Source organism: Macrosteles quadrilineatus, unplaced genomic scaffold (assembly GCF_028750875.1).
Source record: "Macrosteles quadrilineatus isolate MER2022 unplaced genomic scaffold, UCM_ALF_1.0 Scaffold_8__2_contigs__length_117827958, whole genome shotgun sequence".
Lineage (NCBI taxonomy): Eukaryota > Metazoa > Arthropoda > Insecta > Hemiptera > Cicadellidae > Macrosteles > Macrosteles quadrilineatus.
Genome location: NW_026542601.1, coordinates 46,455,060 through 46,480,597, shown reverse-complemented (window position 1 = coordinate 46,480,597; position 25,538 = coordinate 46,455,060). Strand labels below are relative to the sequence as shown.

The following is a 25,538-nucleotide window of genomic DNA, read 5'->3' as shown; positions in this document are numbered from 1 at the left end:
GGAAAAACTGCTGCCGGTGATGACGTCATCTGCACCGCTACATTGAGCAAATTGTTGAAAATAGTCACTTAGAAATCTCTTATTGAACACCCTATATTTTTATCACGTTTTCGGATAGAAAATGCAATTTAAAAACTATTTTATCCATAAATTTTTTCCGTAAACCCACTCGTTTAGGAGTTACAGCCTATGAAAAAGAGACTTCCGGTGTAAATTTAACTGTATGTAGCCCCTAAACAAGTAAGTTTAGAGCAAATGTGTGAGGATTAAATACATCTTAAAATTGCATCTACAATCCTAAAAAAACATAAAATACACAGTTTTCCACTTTCCAAGTTTGCTGCCATACTTTTTTATTCTTCACATTTTTGCTCTAAACGTACTCGTTTAGGGGCTACATGATATTAAAAGTACACAGGGAATTTTTTTTCATAGGCTGTAGCTCCTAAACGAGTGGGTTTACGGAAAAAATGTCAAGTACAAAATAGTTTTTAAATTGCATTTACTACCCGAAAACGTTATAAAATATAGGGCGTTCCATAAGAAATATCTAAGTTGGCCGCCATGTTGGAAAAATGGCGGCCATTTACAAACATGACGTTTACTTATTTTTCAACATCTTTAAAAACAAGAGAATGTTCCCGATTTTTTAAGTTTACTGTAAGATGTATCGTTTACAAGAATCTAATGGTGGCTAAAACACCCTATATACTGTATGAATTTAATCTAAAAGTGACTATTTTCAACCGATTTGCTCAATGTGGCGGGGCAGATGACGTCATCACCGGGGGCAGTTTTTCGGCATTTACTCAGGTGTTGTTAGAGCACAAATTATACAAATTGTATATTGTTGTGGCACAAAATGAGCACTAAATCGTGATACCATTTTCAACCGATTTGCTCAATGTGGCGGGGCGGATGACGTCATAACCGGCGGCAGTTTTTCCTCATTTACTCGGGTGTTTTAAGAGCACAAATTATAAAACTTATATATTGTTTTAGCACAAAATGAGCACTAAATCATGACACCATTTTCAACCGATTTGTTCAATGTGGTGGGGCGGATGACGTCATCACCAGCGGCAGTTTTTCCTCATTTACTCGGTTGTTTTTAGAGCACAAATTATAAAAACTATATATTGTTGTAGCACAAAATGAGCACTAAATTTCTATGTATAATACATTGTTAATTCTTTTGGTGGCGGGCTGAACGTGAAGTTAGCCCCACCAACAGTTTTTATAATTTTTTGGTGTGTTATTGTTGAGCAAAAATTTTTTTATAAATACCTTTGAGAAGCACAAATTCAGCACTAAATTATGGACATGTTTTTATAATTTGTGCTCATTATGGTGGGGCCAACTTCACGCGGGTCACCGACCCACCACATGGCGCATAACTGGGTAAATATACATTTTCGGACATGCCTTCACATAAACTTTTTTCTTCCTTTTAGTATGAAGATTCATTTCCCAAAGTTCTGAAACGTTTTTTATGGACACCCTGTATAATTCTGTAAGACAACATTTTTATTACATTTATTTATACTGTCTGGTAAGTCACAGAAAAGCGGGAAAGGTCTTAAATTAAAGGTCTTGACTCCAGGGACTCGGGAATAATAGCAGAATTCCCAAAGAGTTACCAGAAAACGAGGTAAAACGTAAAATTGTCTCCATAAGAATAGCATTAAAAGCCATTTACTGCTGATTTTTGTTTACTTCAATACAGCTGATTGTGATCTATCATCAAGCCAGTACGCAATGTTAACATTTAAATTACTTTTTTGCCAGTTAATTCTGCAATGTAGGCTACTATACAGGGTGAGTTTTAAATGAGTTCCCCCCCCCTACTTTTTTCTACATTTCTTAAGATATCAACTCCGGACCACGTCAGATCATTGAAGTAGTAAGTACTTAATTTTGACTGGGTTTACATTTTTTGCCGCCATCTTGGATTTGTCATATTGAATACAAAGTTTTTATTTTCAAATGTAAAGGTAGGGTTGTGACCCATCGTTTTAAACTACATTTTTATGCTGAATACGATGCTGCAATCCGTTTTTAAAAATCTTGATCCATTCTAAAGTTATGAGAACTTTTTATAACATTATTTATAGCCCATTTTAAAATTGTGCATTTAGAAACTAAGAACATAATCGCAAAATAGTGCTAGAAAAAGATGTATGTATATTATGTGGTGTATACTTATCTTTATCTAGCACTATTTTGTGATTATGTTCTTAGTTTCTAAATGCACAATGTTAAAATGAGCTAAAAATAATGTTATAAAAAGTTCTCATAACTTTATAATAGACCAAGATTTTTAAAAGCATCGTATTCAACATAAAAATCTAGTTTAACGAAGGGTCACAACCCTACCTTACATTTGAAAAAAAAAACGTTGTATCCAATATGGCGGATCCAAGATGGCGGCCAAAAATTTATACCCAGTCAAAATGAAGTACTTACTACTCTACAATGATCTGACGTGGTCCGGAGTTGATATCTTAAGAAATGTAGAAAAAAGTAGGGAGGGAACTCATTTAAAACTCACCCTGTATAATAAAACCAAGGATAACGTTACCTATCTATCTATATATATAAAATCCAATGTATGTTTGTTTGTATGTTTGTTTGTTTGTTTGTTTGTCCTTTATGGACTCCGAAACCGCTTGACAGATTGTAATGAAATTTTCAGGCATTATTAAGCATTATTTAAGGATGGTTTGTTCGAAGTTAGGTCCAGATCCGTCTAAAGGGCTCCGCCCCAGTGGCTGTGGAGTTTCCCATGTTAACCTTATGAGTACTCATATTTAAATGGAATTAAAGAATCTTAACAGCTGGTTCAACCAAACAATTTGATTCTGTGATGTTCAATAGCATTAAAAACTAATAGGTTTACCAACAGGGTGCAGCACTATTATTTTTTTTAATTTACTAGCTGTACCCGCGGGCTTTGCCCCGCTTAACTTCATAAGTATTCGCATGGCTCAATCACGTCCTGGTTGAAGTTCGTTCGCTACGCTCAAAATATGTACCGGGCAAGAAAGCGAGCTAATAAAAACGTTATTCATGATTGAGGTATCAAATTGAAGGTATGCACGCACAGACTTCACATCATGCATCGGCATATATTAATCTACAGTCCCACTAGGCTTATAAGTAAACGAAATTTGCTCCCTATATATTTCATATGGGATGAGTTAAATTTGATTTTCTTTTCCGAGTGTTTGATTCTCTCTTCTACCCGACTGATTTTCATGATTGAGATCTCAAATTGTATGCACGCATAGATTTCACATCAAGCATCGGCATATACTGTATTTATCTACTGTATTACTTGACCAAAAAACATAAATTTAATTTATTTAATATTCTTAGTTCAATGTAAGACGTATTTCACCAGTTATAATTATATAATCATACTAATATTATAAATGTGAAAGTTTGTGTGTTTATTTTGTTTATTTGTTTGTTTGTTAACTACTGGTCGGATTGTGTTGAAATTTGGTATGATGATAGCTCACCTTCCCGATTAACTTATAGACATATTCTTACCTCAAAAATCCTTTCGGGCTCCGCCCCAGCGGCTCTAGAGTTTCCCATGTTAACCTTATGAGTATTCATATTTAAAAGAAATTAAATAATTTTGCCAGCTGTTTCAACTAGCCTACACAATTGGTTTCTATGATGTTCAATAGCATTAAAAGGTTATACGGTCTACCAACATGGTGCAGCACCATTAGTTCTTTATACATTTATGACAACAGCTAATTTGAACCAAGCAGCAACAAAACCTGAGTGTGTGAACTTTACTTCTTTCTATTGTTTAGGTGAAGTGGTAGAACATTATGGCTATGGTAGATGTTCTATATACTATAGTATACCGTAGATTATAGTAAGCAAAATTTTCTCAAAACGTGTCCTCCCTCATTGCAAATGCAAAGCACGAGTATTTAACTGCAATAAGCATTGTATACCAACCCCGTACGAAGGACGGGTACTCAGCTAGTCCTATATATTTTGGTCCAAGCACCTTCAGTGAAATACCGGCTTTCATTTAAGCTATTAGTTATTCAAATCGGAAGAGTTTCAAGGTCAACAACTACCATAAACATTATTTGAATAAGGTTTTTCTATGATTTAATTTTTTTAGATTCAAAATAATCAGTAAATTACAGGCTTTAATTCGAGATATTAGAGTGATTGTTTGAATCATTTCAGTTCAAGATACTGTATTACTCAATCAAAAATCATAAATTTGATTATTTCTCGGATATGATATTTATTTCAACGCTGCGGAGCAGCATGGGTCCTCTAGTTTAATTATACTGTACTGCATTTTTGTTTTAGTGAATGATACTGAGGTATTGGCCATTTAAATTGTAGGTATGCATTCAGTCTCTTTTAGAATTCAATGTAATACCTAAGTTTTTTTTTTATATGTATTAACGGCACTAGGCTGCCTATAGAACCTTTACCATAAAATAAAATACAACGTCGTAGGGGTACCTTCACCACAACTAAAAGAAAAGTATTTTTTAATAAAGGAGTACAATTTAGGTTTAGTTGTTTTATCAACTGTGGATATTTAACTCTATAGCCTAACATCCAATAACCAATGACTCTACAGTAGATGTTTGTAGAAACCGCCTCTGTGTTGTATCCAGTCAAAGGAAGGTTTATCCAACTAGTAATGAATACATGTATTACCAATACTAAATGTTCAAGTAACTAGATATACTATCAATGTTGATTTACATAATTGATTTTTCCGTCTGTTCACTCATTTACGCAAACTTCGCCCTTTTAGCGAATTTCCCATATAGGGAATAAGCTATTACCGTAGTACTCATGGTAAGACCTGGACCCGGGACCGATTTAATTTTTCATTTTGAGGTCCCTAGAGGCCAAAAACACCATCCGTTCAAATTCATATATATATATATATATATATATATATATATATATATATATATATATATATATGTGTGTGTCCGTTAGCAGGATAACTCGAGCAAAAATGATCCGATTTTGATGAAATTTGGTACAAACGTGTAAACCTACGTTTATTCGAACGAGTTCGCGATCCAGCATAATCGGACCATGGGAACGGGGGTTTATGGGGGGTTTTATGGGGTAAAAATGGGTTTTCCCATTTTTGACCCTAAAAACAAAACAAAATTGCAATTTCTTTTCAAACCATTTTGTAGAGCTTAAAAAAATAAATAATTTAGTATATTGAAGCGCTGTTTTATGCATAACGGTCACAGAGAAAATTAAAAAATAGTGTAATTTAAAATTCCCATGTTATTCTTATGGAGAAAATGAAAATTGTTGTAGTTTACTTGTTTATGGATATATATTGATAAAATTTGGCAAATTTATTTATTTCATCCTATTCTATTGAGGTATGGTCAAAAATCACTTTTTACCTTCCCCGTAGCAGCAAACCTAAGCACTCGTTAAATCTAATGTTATTTAAATAGGGAATAAATACCAATGTCTTATTTATGGAAATATTTTAGTAAAAATGTAATCAGAGAAGTTGAAATTCGCTTAGTCTGCAGGTTTGCTGCGGCGGGGGTATTTAAATATACTTACTGACACGGTAAAATTAGTTTAGATAGGAAAGAAAAGAAATATGTTCAATTTTTCCAAAAACCCCTTTCTATATAGTTAAGACCTTACGTAATACATACACGTAGGTTATTAAAAAGCCAATCTATATATATTACAATTTCTTACAACAATCGAAAAAATATACAAATACAAATTTTTTAGTAGTTTTTCTAAAAAAAAAGATCTATTATAACATTCTGCTTTAAGTAATTTAAACTTGAAATGTTTATTTACGTTATTCGATCAGCAGAAACACGTGAATTAAATTAATCAAAACAAACGATTAACTCCTCAGATCCGGGTGTTTTGTTTTTACTTCATCCATGACAACCATTCGTGATGACAACCAACAAACTTAGTCTGTGCTTTCTACGAAAAATGACCCCGGAGTTGAAATCAGACTATTCACTTTAAACAAGTCTAAGCAAGAACAACTAAACAGTAAGTACTGGATGGATTCTTTTGCTTTTATATTTAATTACGAGAAACCTTGCTCAAAACTGCCCATTATTTCATAAATTGCCCTTTAAGGTCATAATTCCTTTCTAAAGGGAACTTTCCACCTAATGGACCTAATAACCTGGAGGCGAGTTAGCGTAGCGAACGAGCTATCCTGAAAACAAGTGAGCGCAGCGAACGAGCTCCAACCTAAAGGTGAGTGAGCGTAGCGAACGAACTTCAACTGGGACGTGATTGAGCCATGCGAATTAAATACTTATGAAGTTAAACGGGGCAAAGCCCGTGGGTACAGCTAGTCATAAATGATGCTGTAGCCGATGTGGTAAAATTTGGGAGAAAACTTGACAAAAATTGCACAAAATTGGGTTTTTGAACGTCCGTTATTTTAGTAGTGAAGCCATATTTTAATGGCTAAAGATACTCTCGCAAATCCAGTGTGAATATCGATCTATGCTCTAGTTTTTAGGAGAAGGCCGCGTAAAATGCCTTCTGGTGCATACATGTCAGTGACAGCTAGAAGTGAGAATTAATCCAAACTGTTCGTTATTTCATAAAATCTGATAGTAAACATTAGGAGAAAACTTGACAAAAGTCACACAAAATTGGGTTTTTGAGGGTTCGTTATTTTATTTCCTAAGTAGCGAGGCCATATTTTAAAAGCCAAGGACACTCACGTTAATCCGGTGAATACTGAAAAAATGATTGGAATCTTGATCTGTACTCCAGTTTTTTAGGAGTAGGCCGCGTAAATTGACATTTTGGCGGTAAAGACAGAATGACAGAGCGATAGACAAACATACAGACAGACAGACAGAAATTGAGATAAAACTCATTTCGGCTTTCTTAGGCTATGAAACGTAAAAATAACTAAATACTGCACGATTCTACGCAATGTACAAACAAAACTGTAATTTTATTTATACAGATTTACTACATAGCCTTAATTTTGACAACTCTTGTCTATTAAGAATTCCACCTTCAAATATCACCTCTTATATTATCTTTACTACAGGCTTCAACGAATGGTTGTGTTGTGTCAAATCTTATACTGACAGGAAGCGGTTTATATCCGTTTCGATTCGACTTTTACCAAGGGACGTAGAACACTCTGTTGTATCCATTAGAGTGTTTTTAAACTCATTAAGCTCACTTGGGCACCTACACTATCAATGCGAAGTCGGCAGATTCTAGTCATACTACGCAATAGTCTGCAATCCTTTCAAACTGACTAAGAAGAAATTTCCCTTAAAAGCTACCATTGCTATGACTTCCACTATGAGATCCACTTCGATCAATCTAATTCTCTTTGAAGACCACATGGTTTTGGCATTTGGGTAAGGACTACATGTTGACTGCATTTATCTTGATTACTCGAAGGCTTTTGACCGAGTAAGTCATAAACATCTGCTGGGCAAGTTGGAGGCCTACGGTGTGACCGGTGCACTTTTTAATTTAATCAAATTATATCTGACCAATCGCTCCTTGATGGTAAGGCACTCGTTGGCCTTATCATATCCGATTAGTGTCACTTCGGGCGTCCCTCAAGGGTCTCTGCTTGGCCCTTTTTTATTTAACATCTTCATAAATGACATCATAGATATCCTGGACGTTAGGTTTCTCCTCTTTGCAGATGACCTGAAACTCTTCTGTGAGATTTCCTCAAAGGATGACAATGCTCGCCTTCAGAGAAACCTTAACAATGTTATTCATTGGTGCCAAATCAACTCTATGGACCTGAATGAGAAAAAGTGTGTAGTAATGCAGTTTCAATTACCATATAGGTCTTCAAGTTCTGCAGTCTGCCAAAGAGGTCCGCGTCTTGGGGGTACTCTTCTCACCCAACCTTCACCCTGGCGCTCACATATCTTGCATATGCTCCAAGGCCTACTCCGTGTTCGGTTTAATCTTCAGAGCAACTAGAGGATCCTTTTCTCTTACCACCATTAAAACTCTCTACATGACTCTCGTTCACTAAATTCTGGAACACAAATCAACTGTGTGGTCCCCTTACCAACTGGGATTGATTAATTAACTATAAAAAGTCCAAACCCGTTTTCTTAGATTGATTGGAGTCAAGATGGGTCTTCGATACCCGGAAGTTGAAATCAACGAGATTGGTCAGCTTCTTGGCCTCCCGCCGTTGCTTATATAAGAGAGTTTATGGACGCAGTATTCCTCTACAAGATAGTAAATGGTTCATTTGACTGTTCTGAGCTGCTGGGTAAGATTGATTTCTACATCCCTCGTCATTCCAGACATCAACAATATCTCTACTCCCCCACATTCAGCACAGCCAGATCTCGCCTGATGCGCACAGGGAACAGCAACCGCGGTGACGTCAACTAACTCTTCTTTGACCGCAGTGTCCCTCCTCCTTCAAGTCAGAAACGAGTGCCGTACTCAGAAGAAACTACATGTAGTATCAGTCTTGTCAATAGTGTCATTCATCTGTTTTTCATTCTAATATGCTGTTAAATGGTCTATTTATTTTGTTTTTATTGTTAAATAGTATATTTATATTGTTTTTGTTGTAAACGGTCTATATTGTCTTCTTGTAAATGGTTTATTATGTATTTTTTGTTGTTAATAGTCTATTTACATTTGCTTTTGTTGTTTTAAATTGTCTATTTATATTGTTTTAACGCAACATGCCTGTATAGCTGTTACGTCCTGTTAAATCTCTGTATATTTAATTAACAAAACAGTGTTGTATATCGTATTTCACATTAATATTAATTATTGCTCACCTCTATATCTATTTCCCATAACATTAAGTTACCTGTTCTTATCAATGTCAACTCAACACTCTTGAAAATGGTGTTTGCCGTGCATGTAATAAATAAAAAAAAATAAATAAAATACCAAGTTTCTTAAATATCGGTTGAAACAAATCAAAAAATCAAAATGTTTATGTAAAAAAACAAAATGGTGGATATCTGGTTAACGAAGTGGTTTTAGGAAAAATGTTATTCTTATTTTCTCTTTATTTTGACCCAAGGAATCAAATTCGTAAATTATGTCCCCACCTTTTTTGAACACCCTGTATATGCCACTAATTTTCTAGTGTTCTTATTCATAACAAAGTGTGATCAATATTTATAGCGCTTACCTTTCAGAGGGCATCCTTCTATTATAAGCTCCTGAAAAAGATCTATTATGAGTAAAACTGTAAACACCACAAAACAAATTTCGTGATACCTATGTGTACAAAAATGACTGCTTGTCCTAAAAAAAAAAAATTAAAAAAAATTAAAACTAGATCCTAAAATGACATTAAAAGTATTTTTGGTTTCAGTAAACAGGTCTAAGAAAATACATCCAGCCAATGACAGTTAATTTTGAAATGCTAAATAAATAAATCATCCCAACTATGACCCTAATAGATAATATTTAGCAATAATGTACTCAACATCACTAACAGCATGATAGGGAATTTCTTGGCTTAATATATCTTTTTGCAGAAAATAATATCAGACACAAATAACAAGGACTGCAATGGAATTCAGCCAAGAAAAAAGTAAACAAAACCACAACAATTGTAATTAATAACTAAAACATAATATGGTGATAAATAAATACAAAGTACATAGAACACTGTGTCGTCATGAAACATATTACACTTTTCATTTACCTTTTTCCATTCAAGAGGTTTCCCGTTGTTGTAAAGGGACAGATGAGTAACTGACTTACAAACTCTACAGACGCTAAACCATTTATTACGAACCCATATGAAGACAAATTCTTTGCCATTTGTTTCATCATTTTTATCAACAGCAATCGTCAATGAATCAGATGGTGATAAATAAATTGAAACCCCGGAGCAATCGTAATTTACAGTCAAAATGTGATTGTCGTTGTCGAACAAACTAAGGTAGTATTCGTTTTGTTCTGATCGTAGGCAAAGTAGTGTCAGTACTGTATACTTCTCTTGTTTGTACTTTGCAACCAAAACCATCGACCTGGTGTTGTCTTCTGTAGTGATACCACCTGTAAAACAGCCAGCAGTGAATTATTAGCATAGTTATATTGATGTGTTGTAATCGTAGCGTATTGCAACTATCGTTTTTAGTGAATTCCCCATATAAGATATATAAAAATAAGATTTTACTATAGGTCTCATGGTAAGGCCTGGACGCGAGAGTGATTTAATTTTAAGTTTTATGTCCCCAGAGGCCAAAAACTGCAGCAGTTCAAATGCGTATATTATATAATATTATATATAAGGATAATTATGTGAAATAGTAAATCTTATTAAAGCTAATACATTGGTATAGGCCTACTGAAGCGGTTTTTTGGAGGATAAATCAAATAATTGTTGTATTTAGCCTAAGGATATATTTTGTTCAAATTTCGAAAACAACTGTTTCTTTTTTCTACCAAGCTATTATCATTTCAATAACAATCTCCAATTACCTCCAATGTAGCAGAAAACCTAAATTTCTAACCACAAATTAAATAATTGTCATTTAATTAGAAAATAAATAACAATATAATGGAAATATTTTTATGAAAATCGAACCAGGTACATGACAATTCGATTAGTCTCCAGGTTTGCTGTAGCGAGGGTATTTTAACAATTAGATGGTTCATTATAAAACATCATATTGGAATTTATTTTCTTAATTTAATTATATTAATTTAGGATATATCTTGAACGAAACCAGAAAAATGGACTTTTATTACCATTGTAAACTAAATACAAGCATTGTAATTAAAACTTACTCGCTGTAACAACTTCGTCGTCTTTGTTTTTGGTCTCTCTATTTTGGGTAGACTTAGTTGGCTGGAAAAGAAATTCACTATTAGGACCAAGTTTAAGGCTAAGTAGATATTCTACGAATCGCACATTCATCGTTGCTTACTTCAGGGTCAGTTTATATTCATTTAGAGTAAATAGTTTTATATTGTGTCAGTACTTTAAATGAATTTTTCCTACACCGAAAATATACTACTTCTTGTAGCAAGCAATGATCCTTCTGCTGCCTAATGTAGCAATTTACCTACATGTGGGGTTTTTTTAGCTAGAAGTGGTTAAGGTGTGGTGGAATATTATGTAGATGAACCTTTTTTGGCTATTGTGCGATCGTGTGTTCATATGTGTCAAATTTTGAGGTTAAATCAAAACAAACAAACAAACAAACATAGATGTTAAGAGTTTTTAAAACTAAACGTAAATCATTATTACTGTATGTACCAACAGTAATTTTATGTGTATTCTAGTCACAGCAACCACATTATTTTATTAATATAATGATTGAAATTAATTATGGAAGAAGATTCAATATTTTAATATTATCTCATATAATTAGCTATTTTCATAGCAACCATCAACTAATTTGGAATACAATAATTAAATAACAACTTATAAACTATATAATAAACTAGTTGAATTGGATTTAGGAATCACGTCTGGTTTTCACAGTAAATATTCTCTAAATGGCTAAGTACTTTATAAAAGTAGGCTAGAGTAAGTTTAAAGTATATTTAATCATTGTCAATTCCAAAAATATAATTATGCCAGTTTGTTTTGATTTAACCTCAAAATTTGATAGGTATGAACACATGATCGCACTACTGCCATAAAGGTTCATCTTCAAAGATATTCCACCACTCTTTGACCGCTTCTATCCTGGGAAATCTCTTGAGCTGGTTTGGCAGCTACTTGTCTGGAAGGAGTCTCTGTGTAAAATTCGCTTCCGCAGTATCAACTCCAATTCCTACTTCTTCAGGAGTGCCACAGGGATCCTTGATGGGACCCTTCCTATTCTCTCTTTTCGTGAATGGCCTTCCCAGTGTTTTGCTAGTCCGTTCTCTAATGTTTGCCGACGATGTGAAGCTCATCCTGGAAATCAACACCGTGCGAGAGTGTCTCCACCTGCAGAGAGCCCTTGACTCTGTCCTCGAGTGGTCAACAAAGAACTTAATGTCGCTGAACCCAACGAAGTGCAAAATCATTTCATTTCATAGAAACATTCAAACAATCGAATTTCAGTATATGGTTGACACTACTTACTTAAAGCGTGTCACAAGCATTCGTGACTTAGGGGTGGTTCTCTCATCTGACCTTTCACCTGACTTTCATGTTGATGAGATTTGTCGTCGAGGCCACAAAACTATGGGTCTCCTTTGCAGAGTATCTAGGGATCTTTAAAAGTGATATCAAAATTTGTAGGAGAGCGACTGGCAAGCTTATAAAAACAAGCCCATCCCCATGGGGCGTAGCCTAAGGGAAATATGAAAATTAAATGATATAATATTGCATTGTCATCCATTTGTGAGCTATGTTTCAAGTTTCAAGTCTCTAGCTCATCGGAAACTTAGTATAAAATTGATTGCAAAATATGTACCTGACAAGAAAGCGAGCTAATAAAAACGTTTTAAAAAATAGAACAATGATGTTTTAAAAATGTAAACTATTTGCCTGATGCTATTAGAGAAATGACATAGGTGTGTAACCTATCCATGCATTTTTTCTATCATTCACATACAACGCACTAATAATTTCATTCTTAAAGTACCTCAAAATTTGACTTATAGAGATAATAGTAAACAAATAAGAAGTGAGCGCCATACGAATTTAATGCTAACGTAAAAACAACAAATATTCGTTACTAGTGTACAATGTATTTTTGCAATACTTTGTTGTATATTGAATGAATAAAACCAGTAGAAAACGAAATTACCTTTAGTTAGGCTCTATTGAACAAAAAATCTAGCATGATATAAAAAGCTAACAATATGAACCAACTAACATCAAAGTAAACAAAAACAATTTATAAACATTTGAACACATGTCACAATGTACAGAGAAAGGAATTATATGACATTCTTCCCCTCCTAGCTGACATAGTCTTTTAAATACAAAGGTGGGTGTTTACTCCTGGAGCTTCTTTTTCAATACACTACGGCTTTAGTTGAAATTGTGAATTGGTCTGTTTTTAAATCCTTAGAGCAACATGGTCTTGACTCAGTTTTTCTTCGTCTTGGAAGATAGGCTCAAATTCGACCTCAACTTCAGAACTTCTTTAATTTATTTGTAGATTTGTGTTTGTGTCTTCTTCATGTCTTAGATTGGAGTTTGAGTCTTCTTCATGTCTTAGATTGGAGTTTGAGTCTTCTTCATGTCGTAGATAGGAGTTAGAGTCTTCTTCATTACGTGACACTTCTCCTACAGATGCTAAATGCCTGGAACTCACTGTAGTTTCACGGACATCTGCATATCTTATGTGAGAATACTTAGGATTCCCCTCAAGGAGCAGTACTTCTTCAACGAGTGGTTCGTATTTTGAGCTCCTGACAGGCCGTTTGATGAGCACTGGACCTAGGTTCATGAGCCACGAAGGAGTTGTCTTACCATTACTAGAAATTATAGAATAGAGAAATAGTCTTTCATGTGGTGTTGTATTTTTTGAGGTACACAATAACGACCGGATAGAGTGCAAAGCTTATAAATGTACTTTCTCCTAATCAGATATGTCCAGATGTTTACTTTTAAGTGATAGTTCGATTGTCTTCCAAATTATACCAACATACCTCTCTGCTTGTAATGAACATAAAAATGACTTGGGTTCTTGAGACATAAAACTTGAACCTCTGTCAAAATGAACATAAGCTGGTACTCCAAACATTGAGAAAAGAAGAAGTTCCTTAAGTCTCAGAATAACAGTTCTAGCAGTTGTATCTTGAGTAGGGAATGCGAATGGAAATCAAGAATATTCATCCACGACTATTAAAAGATATCGATTTCTACTTGTGGATGGAAGTGGCCCTTTCAAATCGATGCTAAGTCTTTCAAATGGTTGAGTAGCTTTGATGAGTTGCTTCATGTTTGTGGAATCGAGGTTTTACCTCTAAGCAGGTTCGACAGGAGGAAAGTTACTTTTCAGATCTCATCCAGTGAATAAGGCAAGTTTTTACTCCAAGTCCAATGATACATCCGAGACACTCCTGTATGACTTAAAGCGTCATGAAGTGATACTAGATTTGATAAGCTTCCTTCCATTGATGAACATACCCTGGATAAAGCATCTGCTGTTTTGTTCTCTTTCCAGCTCTATAAATAATCTCATACTTATAACAAGATAACTCAACTCTCCATCTCATTATTTTATCATTCTTGATTTTGCTTGCATTTCGATCACTGAACGTGAAGGCTACAGATCGTTGATCTGTTATAAAACTAAAGTGTCTGCCTATGAGATAGTGCCTCCATTTTCTTAACGCTTCCACTATTGCATATGCTTCTTTCTCAATAGATGAATGTTTCCGTTCCGAGTTCGTTAGTGTTCTAGAGAAAAATGCTACAGGTATACCATCAATAGCCAAAGCTGCTCCTATTGCATTATTTGATGCATTGGTTTCGACTGTTAACAATCCATCACAGTCAATTGAAGAAGTTACTGCATTAACAATGGCTTCTTTAAGTCTTTCAAATACACACTTAGCTTCTTCATTGAGTGGAAAAGAACTTCTGTTTAAACAGCTCACCTTCTCAGAAAACTTAGGAATGGATTGTGAGTAGTGGGAGAACATACCAAGAGCTCTGTCAAGAGAGTTTGAGTTAGTTGGAATGGGAAGATCTTGAAGGGGTTGCAAACTATCTGGATCTGGTCTTATTGATTTTACACCGATTACATAACCTAATAGATGGACCATGGTTGTAGAAAACTTGCATTTATGTTTGTTCAAAGTAAGATTATATTTGGAAACAGCTTTCATAAAAATTTTCAAGTTCCTGTCATGTTCAGCCTGATCATTACCACAGATTGTTATATCAACCCCTTCAACCCCTTGAACCCTTGAACCCCTTCACGTTTTTCACAAGTAATTATGTTGGTTAAAGTACGTTGAAAAGCAAGGACACCATTATGAACTCTAAATGGCACTCGGGTAAATTGGTACAAGTTCCCGCAAGCCTCAAATGCCGTGTAAGCTTTGTCATTTTCTGTTACTGGGATTTGGTGATAGGCACTCCTAAGATCAATAGAACTACAAATTTTGTGTGAAGCTACTTCGTTGACTATGTCATCAATCCTAGGGAGAGGAAACGCATCAAGTTCTGTAAAACGATTAATTGTCTGTGAATAATCCACAACCATTCTCCGCTTGTGGTTATCTGATGAAACAACAAGGACTTGTGCTCTCCATGGAGACCTGCTCTCTTCAATAATACCATCTTTCAACAGTAATTGAATTTCACTTTCAATAAATTGTTCGTCAATTGCTGAGTGCCTTCGAGATTTTGTTGCAATAGTCTTGCAATCTGGAGATAAATTACCAAATAGTTCTACTGGCTCAACGTTAGCTAAGGCTACACTACATATGTTGAGAGGAGACTCTTTTCCTCCAAAATGGACTTGTAAACTTGAGTGTCTTTTCAGAATGTCATGCCCTACAATAATGTCAGAACATAAGTTTGTAAGTACGCTGAAGACCACATTCTTGTAAATATGATCTTGCAATTTGAGATTGATTTTACAGTACCCTTTTATTGAGGAACGCAGAGTTTTTGAAGCCATAGATACCTCTCCCCCATTACATGTAATGACAGGAATGTTGAATCTAAGGGCTGAGCTTTGATTGATAAAACTACCAGAACTACCAGTATCTATAAGAGCGTATGCATCGACTCCATTTAATTGTACTGGGACTACAGCTTTACTCAAACACGATGGTACTGAGGCAATACAGTTTGACTGATGGACTGAGGCCTTTACTGTAGAGGTTTGTGTTTTGGATTTTCTACATACCTTTTGGTAATGTTCTTTAATGCCACATCCTCTGCATATAGCTTCTTTAGCTGGACAAGCAGCTCTGTTGTGTTTCTTAAAGCCGCAGAAGTAACATGTCTGATTGAGTGAACATGTTATACTTTATTGAAATGGATACGATTCTGGTTCGGCAGCATAAGGTCTTGGATCAGGGCTAGACAAGTATCGATTCTTTTCACTGATAGTCTTTGAAGCTGCAGCGTTAATGGTTGGTAAACACTTCTCTAAATTTTACTGTTCAGAATGATATTTAGCAATTTCGAGTGGTCTGGCTTGAGAAACGGCTTCATCCAAAGTCAAGGCAGAGCTTTCCAACAATCGTTGACGAATGTGAGGTACTAGCAAGCCATCAATGAATGTGTCTCTGATGTATTCATCTCTACAAGATACAGCATTTAAAGCTTTAAAGTTACAATCCTTGGAAAGGCGCTTCAGAGATTCTACATAAGTATCAATGTTTTCACCAGTATCTTGTCTTCTGATTCTAAGTTTATGACGTGCGTAAATTCCATTGACAGGTTTCAAGTACAACTTTGTCAACACATCAATTGCTTGATTGTATGTTTTACAGTCATTTACATACTCATAAACGGAAGGTGAAATGAAATTGGTTAATACCAAATTGGTATTTGGTAATTGGTTAATAAATTGGTTAAGCCTCAGTTCTTCACTGATTTTACTAGCTTCGATGAAGTTTTCAAAGGTGTGAAACCAATGTTTCCAATCTTGGACTTCAATAGGATTGACATTAAATATCTCAGGTCTAAGTATAAGTTCCATGACAAAAGGTTGATGTATATTTTAATAAAAGATTCTTTGTTCAATAAATTGTTGTAGATTGAATGAATAAAACCATTAGAAAACGAAATTACCTTTAGTTAGGCTTTATTGAACAAAGAATCCAGCATGATATAAAAAGCTAACAATATGACAAGCTAACTAACATCAAAGTTAACAATAGTTATTTGTGTAACTAGTGGTGAAAGTGGCACTTTGCTGCACACGAGAGCAATGTTTACGCACGAGCCGCAGGCGAGTGCGGAATGATCTCGAGTGCAGCAAAGGCCTTTTTCACTCGTGTTACACATTATATTTTTCCTACAGTCACTATAAAGCATATAAATAATTAGTCTTTCAAACACTATACAACACGGTTTTAGGTTCAGCTGGCAACAGAAATAGTGCCCTAGAGAAAGTAGTACCCGCGGTCCGTATCACTCCGCTATTTTTCCTCGGCAACAAATGTGGTCCGCGTTTTGAGAATATAGTTCCGTATGTTTTTGTAATTTGAAGTGGTTTCCGTGCCTAAAAAAATGCTTTAAAGGTATTTTCTTGTGTATTAAGATCGTAGGAATGTTTTAAAAACGTTTAAAAGAAAAGTCCAGAAAGTTTAGAAATACCGAAACTATAAACACGAAATGACAGGTTAAATCGTAGTTATAATAGCCAATCAGCTGCTCATAGTATTATTATCTTTAAGTGTTGCCAACCTATTTCCAAGCGTACACGGATTACGTGCATAATAGAACCACGCTGTTTTGTGTTGTTTCGTTGGAATCCTGATGTGCGGCAAAGTATAAACCGTACGGCAAAGTATAAACCGTACGGCAAAGTATAAATATGCAGCAATTAGCAGCTTTCTGTACTATAAACAGTACAAGGAAGCCAACTTTGTCGGGTGACTGTAGGAAAAAAGTATTTGCAAAGTTATTTTCTGATTTTAAAATTGATTTTTGTCTGTATCATGTTATGTTTTGCAATATAACATCCCATTACGAAATCAGTAGAAAATCCTTTTATCACAGTAACTCTTACAATTATTTGTTATTAGACTATCTTATATTTATTGTACGGGTTGGTGTCTGCCTTTTTCACCACTTTTGGCTATATTTTTTCATATTATTCTAGACAGATCATCATAGGTTCATGAGATTAATGTCATAGGTACATGTTTTCAATCATTGGAAAAATCTTCGATTGCGTAATACAATACAGTACTGTACAAAATAATACAAGTGCAGAAGTGTTTTATTAGCTTTAACAGTAACCCCACAACTAATTTCTCAAAACTATGCTAGAGGGTTATTCTTTGACACAGAAGTATGAACTGACGCGACGTGACAAAGGAAAAATCAAACTTACACTGTAACGGATGGACCTCCCTTTGAAGCTAGAACGTGTCTTCTCAACAAACAGATATTTTTTCTCAAATAAAATCATAGATTAATCTTTATTGCACTGATGAAATCGCATAAGTTTTTAACTACAAAAGATCCACCAATACGATTTTAATACTATTTAAAGGTTTTTCCAAAGTATGGGAAATATTTTATTCGTTGAATGATCAACCATATTATTTGGTAACTAACGCAATTAATATCATTATTGGTTTACACTTATTACTCTTTAAACAATGCTAAATGCTCAAAATATTTATAATTTCACTCAATTTATCGCAGTTAGATGAATTAGCGTAAGCCTTGAAAGTAACCGTCGATTTCGACGGGTTTCACCTAGTCAAATAAATAATGTTATAGGCAGCTGGTATGGTAAGGTGTAATGTTGGCAAGCTGACTATGCCACAACACTTGTCATTGGGAAGAAAACTATATAGAGGGTATATTACACTCACAGTTTAGGTGATTTTTACCGACATTTTATAACCACTTTTTGTAATTACTACAATTTTTTTAATTAATCTTAAAATTTGTACAATAATTTATGACCAAGGTATTTCTGAAGACCGTGATATTGCAAGAAACCAATCAATGCATTTTGGAATAGTGAAATTTAGTTTTAAGTTAGACATTATAGAACCAATAATGAGTATTCAGAGATATCCGTACACTAGCTTTAAATTACAGAATACGCTTCATACACACTACCTCTCAGACGACAAGCCGTCTCAGTTGTTATAACTGCAAAAAGACCTTCACTTACGACAAAGTTCATAATTACAACCTAATATATACTTGCCTGTAATGACTGTCGTTGTGTCTGTGTTGTAAGTGCTGAGACCTGATTCTGGGTTTGGTCATTTGCAGGGTTGTCTTCGTCTTCTGGTTGTAAAGGCTCGAACGGAGACTGGGGTCCAACAAACATATAGTTTACTCTTTTTATTAACGAAAATTACTTATATAATAATTTTTATTTATCCTGGATGATTGCCTTGATCCAAAATAAAACTTTAAAATTTTGATTTTGATTTGTTAAAATATGCTTTTAAATTCAACTGTTTAAATTAAAAAGATTCACTTTGCCGCATGATTTGCTTACTTTACAGCACTAGTGTGGTAAAGACGGACCAGAGAGAATGTTTCAAGGAGTAAAATTGTAATGCTAAAACGCCAACTTGTCAGCTGGTAACGTCCAATTCAATTGTCGATCTCCCGACTTCTACTGATAACTCAAACATAACCTAAGAATTATTGAGCCAAACGATTTGTAAACCACGAGTTTCAGGAAAGTATATTGAAAGATCTTGATCAGTCCTATATACGAAATAGAAGTAAGGGCTTGAACGGTTTGTACTAATCTTTTACCACCTAAATTAAAGCCAAGTTACGAAAAAATAATACGTTTGCAAAAATGTTTATTGATTCTTCTTCAATAATAATGTTAATAATTTAAGAGACATTTTATTTTTAATTGTTTTTATTTAAATTTGGTAACTAAACTGTGTCCATACATTCAGTTTTGCCACAAATGTGCAATATTTGTCTATTTTGTACCTAAAACAGTACTTAGGATGTCTTATTCAGCAAGTCAAAATAAACAAAAAACTGTAATATAACATGTGTCCTATCTCATTCCGTTTTCAGTCCATATGTGTGTATGCTTTTTTAACCATTTTTTTAACCTTAACCACTTGAGCCAGAGTGTTTTTTTAAATGTTCTTTTTGACCAATATCTTTGTGAAAAATACCAATAAAAACTCATGAACCGTTTAAAATTGTCGGATTTTAAAAATATTCGATGCCAAATTCCATGAAAACCGTTAATTTTACAAAATATTGAAAAGTGATGTAAAATCTATTAAAAGTTATGCAGATTTAAACAAATCTATACTATTATATAAAAATCTAATGGTGTCTGTCTGTATGTGTGTTACCAATAGGTACAAAAACTACTGAACCAACTGGGCTTAAATTTTACAAAAATATAGATACCATACCAAGGACCCTTATAGGATTATTCACATTTCGATACTGACCGTAGGCTTTGCCCCTTTGGCTTTAAAAGTACTAAGGTGAACATTTTAAAAGTAAATATTGATTGGTCTCCATGGCTGCGATTAGAACACTAACAACGTTTGTTTACATTTGCTTTGACATTTAAATGAAAACAAGAAGAATTGCTAAACTGCATATTTCACAATTTCAGACAGCTGATAACAAAGAAATTAAATATAATATTTTCCATAACTATGAGGTAGGTTTATTTTAATCTAACCTTTTATCATGGATTATTTATTCTAAAGCTATGTCAATGATTATAGAAAAAAAAGATTCTTTAACCATTGCTGTATCAACTCCGGCTCTGCTTTGGATTTTTTAAAGCGTCTAAGTTATGAAAATAATGTTATTGATATGTTTTCATGGAAACAGTATGAAAATTACAATGTATAGATGTTTTGTATGAATTTGGAGGCTACTGTAAATAAATTCTAACTGCTTAACATGTGTTAGATTAACTTAACATAACTTGCACATAACATTGTTTTTTATATGTATATTTAGGTAAACTAAGTTATTGTGTTTTGCTAAACCTATGCTTTAATTAAACTAGAGAATATCATCAATAACTAAATTGTATGTCGTTGATTTTTGTTTTCTAAAATATGTTTTATATGTGTAACTATATTTACGCCACACTACATTATTTAGACGAGCCTCCCACGCAAGGATTCAGTCCAGAAAACAGCTGTTTGCCGCCAGCTTATTCAAATGGGGTTTCATTGCGTGATACTGTTCTGCAATGAGTTTTACCGGACACCAATCAGCTGATTATACTGTATTTGCGTAGGTAGCAATAATTGGTTATAAGCAAAAACATAACCTCTCTTAGAGGTTATGACTAGTGATTTTTAGTCCTTTAGTTGGTGGAAATATATAAGGATTCGTACGGATTAAGTAGTATGGCGTAAAATATCGTACGTAACTCGTCCAAAATGTGTTTACCGGACTCGTATGGTAATCCCGTACTCGACTTCGTCTCGCACGGGAACGACCACACTCGTCCGGTAAACACTTACTTTCAGGACTAGTAACGTAATATACTATTAATTATCAATACATAGCGTATTGTAATGATGCTATTAGAGAAATAACGTAGGTGTGTAACATATATATGCATTTTTTCTGTCATTCACATACAACGCACTAATAAATAATTCCATTCATAAAGTTCCTCAAAATTATAGAGATAATATAAAACAAATAAGAAGTGAGCGCCGTACGAATTTAAGGCTAACGTAAAAAAAACGTTTTAATTAACAACAAACATTCGTTACTAGTGTACAATATATTTTTGCAATACTTTGTTGTAGATTGAATGAATAAAACCATTAGAAAACGAAATTACTTTTAGTTAGGCTTTATTGAACAAAGAATCTATCATGATATAAAAATCTAACAATATGAACCAACTAACATCAAAGTAAACAAAAACAATTTATAAACATTTGAACACATGTCACAATGTACAGATAGAAAGGAATTATATGAAATTCTTCCCCTCCTAGCTGACATAGTCTTTTAAATACAAAGGCGGGTGTACTCCTGGAGCTTCTCCTTAGACCAACATGGTCTTGACTCAGGTTTTCTTCGTCTTGGAAGATAGGCTCAGATTCGACCTCAACTTCAGAACTTCTTTCATTTATTTGTAGATTTGGGTTTGTGTGTTCTTCATGTCTTAGATTTGAGTTTGAGTCTTCTTCATGTCTTAGATTGGAGTTTGAGTCTTCTTCATGTCTTAGATTGGAGTTTGAGTCTTCTTCATGTCTTAGATTGGAGTTTGAGTCTTCTTCATGTCGTAGATTGGAGTTAGAGTTTTCTTCATTACGTGACACTTCTCCTACAGATGCTAAATGCCTGGAACGCACAGTAGTTTCTCGGCCATCTGCATATCTTATGTGAGAATAAAGGATTCCCCTCAAGGAGCAGTACTTCTTCAACGAGTGGTTCGTATTTTGAGCTTCTGACAGGCCGTTTGATAAGCACTAGACCTAGGTTCATGAGCAACGAGGGAGTTGTATTACCATAACTAGATCTTATAGAAAAGAGAAATAGGCTTTCATGTGGTGTCATTTCAAATACATTGTTGAGGTAAACAATAACGACCGGATAGAGCGCAAAGCTTCTAAATGTAGTTTTTCCCAATAAGATATGTCCAGATGTTTACTTTTAAGTGATAGTTCGATTGTCTTCCCAATTATACCAACATACCTCTCTGCTTGCCCGTAGCCCAGAGCATTGTAAGCGTGTTGTACGGCTGGTGGCAACTCCTAGTGAACATAAAAATGACTTGAGTTCTTGAGACATAAAACTTGAACCTCTGTCAGAATGAACATAAGCCGGTACTCCAAACATTGAGGAAAGAAGAAGTTCCTTGAGAAATTCCCTAAGTCTCAGAATAACAGTTCTAGCAGTTGTATCTTGAGTAGGGAATGCGAATGGAAATCGAGAATATATCCACGACTATTAAATGATATCGATTTCTACTTGTGGATGGAAGTGGCCCTTTCAGATCGATGTTAAGTCTTTCAAATGGTTGAGTAGCTTTGATGAGTTGCTTCATGTTTGTGGAATCGAGGTTTTACCTCTAAGCAGGTTCGACAGGAGGAAAGTTACTTTTCAGATCTCATCCAGTGAATAAGGCAAGTTTTTACTCCAAGTCCAATTATACATCCGAGACACTCCTGGATGACATAAAGCGTCATGAAGTGATACTAGGTTTGATAAGCTTCCTTCCATTGATGAACATTCCCTGGATAAAGCATCTGCTGTTTTGTTCTCTTTTCCAGCTCTATAAATAGTCTCATTATTATAACAAGATAACTCAACTCTCCATCTCATTCTTGATTTTGCTCGCATTTCGATCACTGAACATGAAGGCTACAGATCGTTGATCTGTTGTAAAACGAAAGTGTCTGCCTATGAGATAGTGCCTCAATTTTCTTAACGCTTCCACTATTGCATAATATGCTTCTTTCTCAAAAGATGAATGTTTCTGTTCCGAGTTCGTTAGTGTTCTAGAGAAAAATGCTACAGGTCTGCTATCAATAGCCAAAGCTGCGCGTATTGCATGATTTAATGCATTGGTTTCGACTGTTAACAATCCATCACAGTCAATTGAAGAAGTTACTGCATTAACAATGGATTCTTTCAAATACACACTTAGCTTCTTCATTCAGTAGAAAAGAACTTCTGTTTAAACAGCCTACCTTCTTAGAAAACTTAGGAATGAATTGTGAGTAGTGGGAGAACATAGGTACCAAGAGCTCTGTGAAGAGAGTTTGAGTTAGTTGGAATGGGAAGATCTCGAAGGGGTTGCAAATGATCTGGATCTGGTCTTATTGATTTTACACTGATTACATAACCTAATAGATGGATCATGGTTGTAGAAAACTTGAATTTATGTTTGTTCAAAGTAAGATTATATTTGGAAACAGCTTTCATTAAATTTTTCAAGTTCCTGTCATGTTCAGCCTGATCATTACCACAGATTGTTATATCAACCCCTTCAACCCCTTGAACCCCTGAACCCCTTCACGTTTTTTACAAGTAATTATGTTGGTTAAAGTACGTTGAAAAGCAAGGACACCATTACCAACTCCAAATGGCACTCGGGTGAATTGGTACAAGTTCCCGCAAGCCTCAAATGCCGTGTAAGCTTTGTCATTTTCTGTTATTGGGATTTGGTGATAGGCACTCTTAAGATCAATAGAACTACAAATTTTGTGTGAAGCTACTTCGTTGACTATGTCATCAATCCTAGGGAGAGGAAACGCATCAAGTTCTGTAAAACGATTGTCTGTAATAATCCACAACCATTCTCCGCTTGTGGTTATCTGATGAAACAACAAGGACTTGTGCTCTCCATGGGGACCTGCTCTCTTCAATAATACCATCTTTCAAAAGTAATTGAATTTCACTTTCAATAAATTGTTCGTCAATTGCTGAGTGCCTTCGAGATTTTGTTGCAATAGGCTTGCAATCTGGAGATAGATGACCAAATAGTTCTACTGGCTCAACGTTAGCTAAGGCTACACTACATATGTTGAGAGGAGACTCTTTTCCTCCAAAATTTACTTGTAAACTTGAGTGACTTTTCAGAATATCATGCCCTACAATAATGTCAGAACATAAGTTTGTAAGTACGCTGAAGACCACATTCTTGTAAATATGATCTTGCAATTTGAGATTATACAGTTTGACTGATAAACTGAGGCCTTTACTGTAGAAGTTTGTGTTTTGTATTTTCTACATACCTTTTGGTAATGACCTTTAATGCCACATCCTCTGCATAAAGCTTCTTTAGCTGGACAAGCAGCTCTGTTGTGTTTCTTAAAGCCGCAGAAGTAACATGTCTGATTGAGTGAACATGTTATACTTTCTTGAGATGGATACGATTCTGGTTCGGCAGCCGAAGGTCTTGGATCAGGGCTAGATAAGTATCGATTCTTTTAACTGATAGTCTTTGAAGCTGCAGCGTTAATGGTTGGTAAAAACTTCTCTAAATTTTATTGTTCAGAATTATATTTAGCAATATCGAGTGATCTGGCTTGAGAAACGGCTTCATCCAAAGTCAAGGCAGAGCTCTCCAACAATCGTTGACGAATGTGAGGTACTAGCAAGCCATCAATGAATGTGTCTCTGACGAATTCATCTCTACTAGATACAGCATTAACAGCTTTAAAGTTACAATCCTTGGAAAGGCGCTTCAGAGATTCTACATAAGTATCAATGTTCTCACCAGTATCTTGTCTTCTGATTCTAAGTTTATGACGTGCGTAAATTTCATTGACAGGTTTCAAGTACAACTTTTTCAACACATCAATTGCTTGTTTGTATGTTTCACAGTCATTTACATACTCATAAACGGATGGTGAAATGAAATTGGTTAATACTTTAAGCCTCAGTTCTTCACTGATTTTACTAGCTTCGATGAAGTTTTCAATGGTGTGAAACCAATGTTTCCAATCTTGGACTTCAATAGGATTGACATTAAATATCTCAGGTCTAAGTATAAGTTCCATGACAAAAGGTTGATGTATATTTTAATAAAAGATTCTTTGTTCAATAAATTGTTGTAGATTGAATGAATAAAACCATTAGAAAACGAAATTACCTTTAGTTAGGCTTTATTGAACAAAGAATCCAGCATGATATAAAAAGCTAACAATATGACAAGCTAACTAACATCAAAGTTAACAATAGTTATTTGTGTAACTAGTGGTGAAAGTGGCACTTTGCTGCACACGAGAGCAATGTTTACGCACGAGCCGCAGGCGAGTGCGGAATGATCTCGAGTGCAGCAAAGGCCTTTTTCACTCGTGTTACACATTATATTTTTCCTACAGTCACTATAAAGCATATAAATAATTAGTCTTTCAAACACTATACAACACGGTTTTAGGTTCAGCTGGCAACAGAAATAGTGCCCTAGAGAAAGTAGTACCCACGGTCC

At 34.8% G+C, this 25,538-nt stretch overlaps 1 protein-coding gene across 1 annotated transcript in view; it reads right to left on the bottom strand.

The window, feature by feature from the left end:
• LOC128999825 (uncharacterized) overlaps nucleotides 1–25,538 on the bottom strand; it is a 176,737-nt gene that overhangs the window by 63,812 nt on the left and 87,387 nt on the right. The window contains exons 25-28 of the mRNA XM_054426521.1: nucleotides 18,825–18,932; nucleotides 10,801–10,861; nucleotides 9,710–10,065; nucleotides 9,188–9,218 (exon numbers count right to left, since the gene is read on the bottom strand). Coding sequence (XP_054282496.1) covers nucleotides 9,188–9,218; nucleotides 9,710–10,065; nucleotides 10,801–10,861; nucleotides 18,825–18,932 — 556 coding nt within the window. The remainder of the gene's footprint in view (nucleotides 1–9,187; nucleotides 9,219–9,709; nucleotides 10,066–10,800; nucleotides 10,862–18,824; nucleotides 18,933–25,538) is intronic.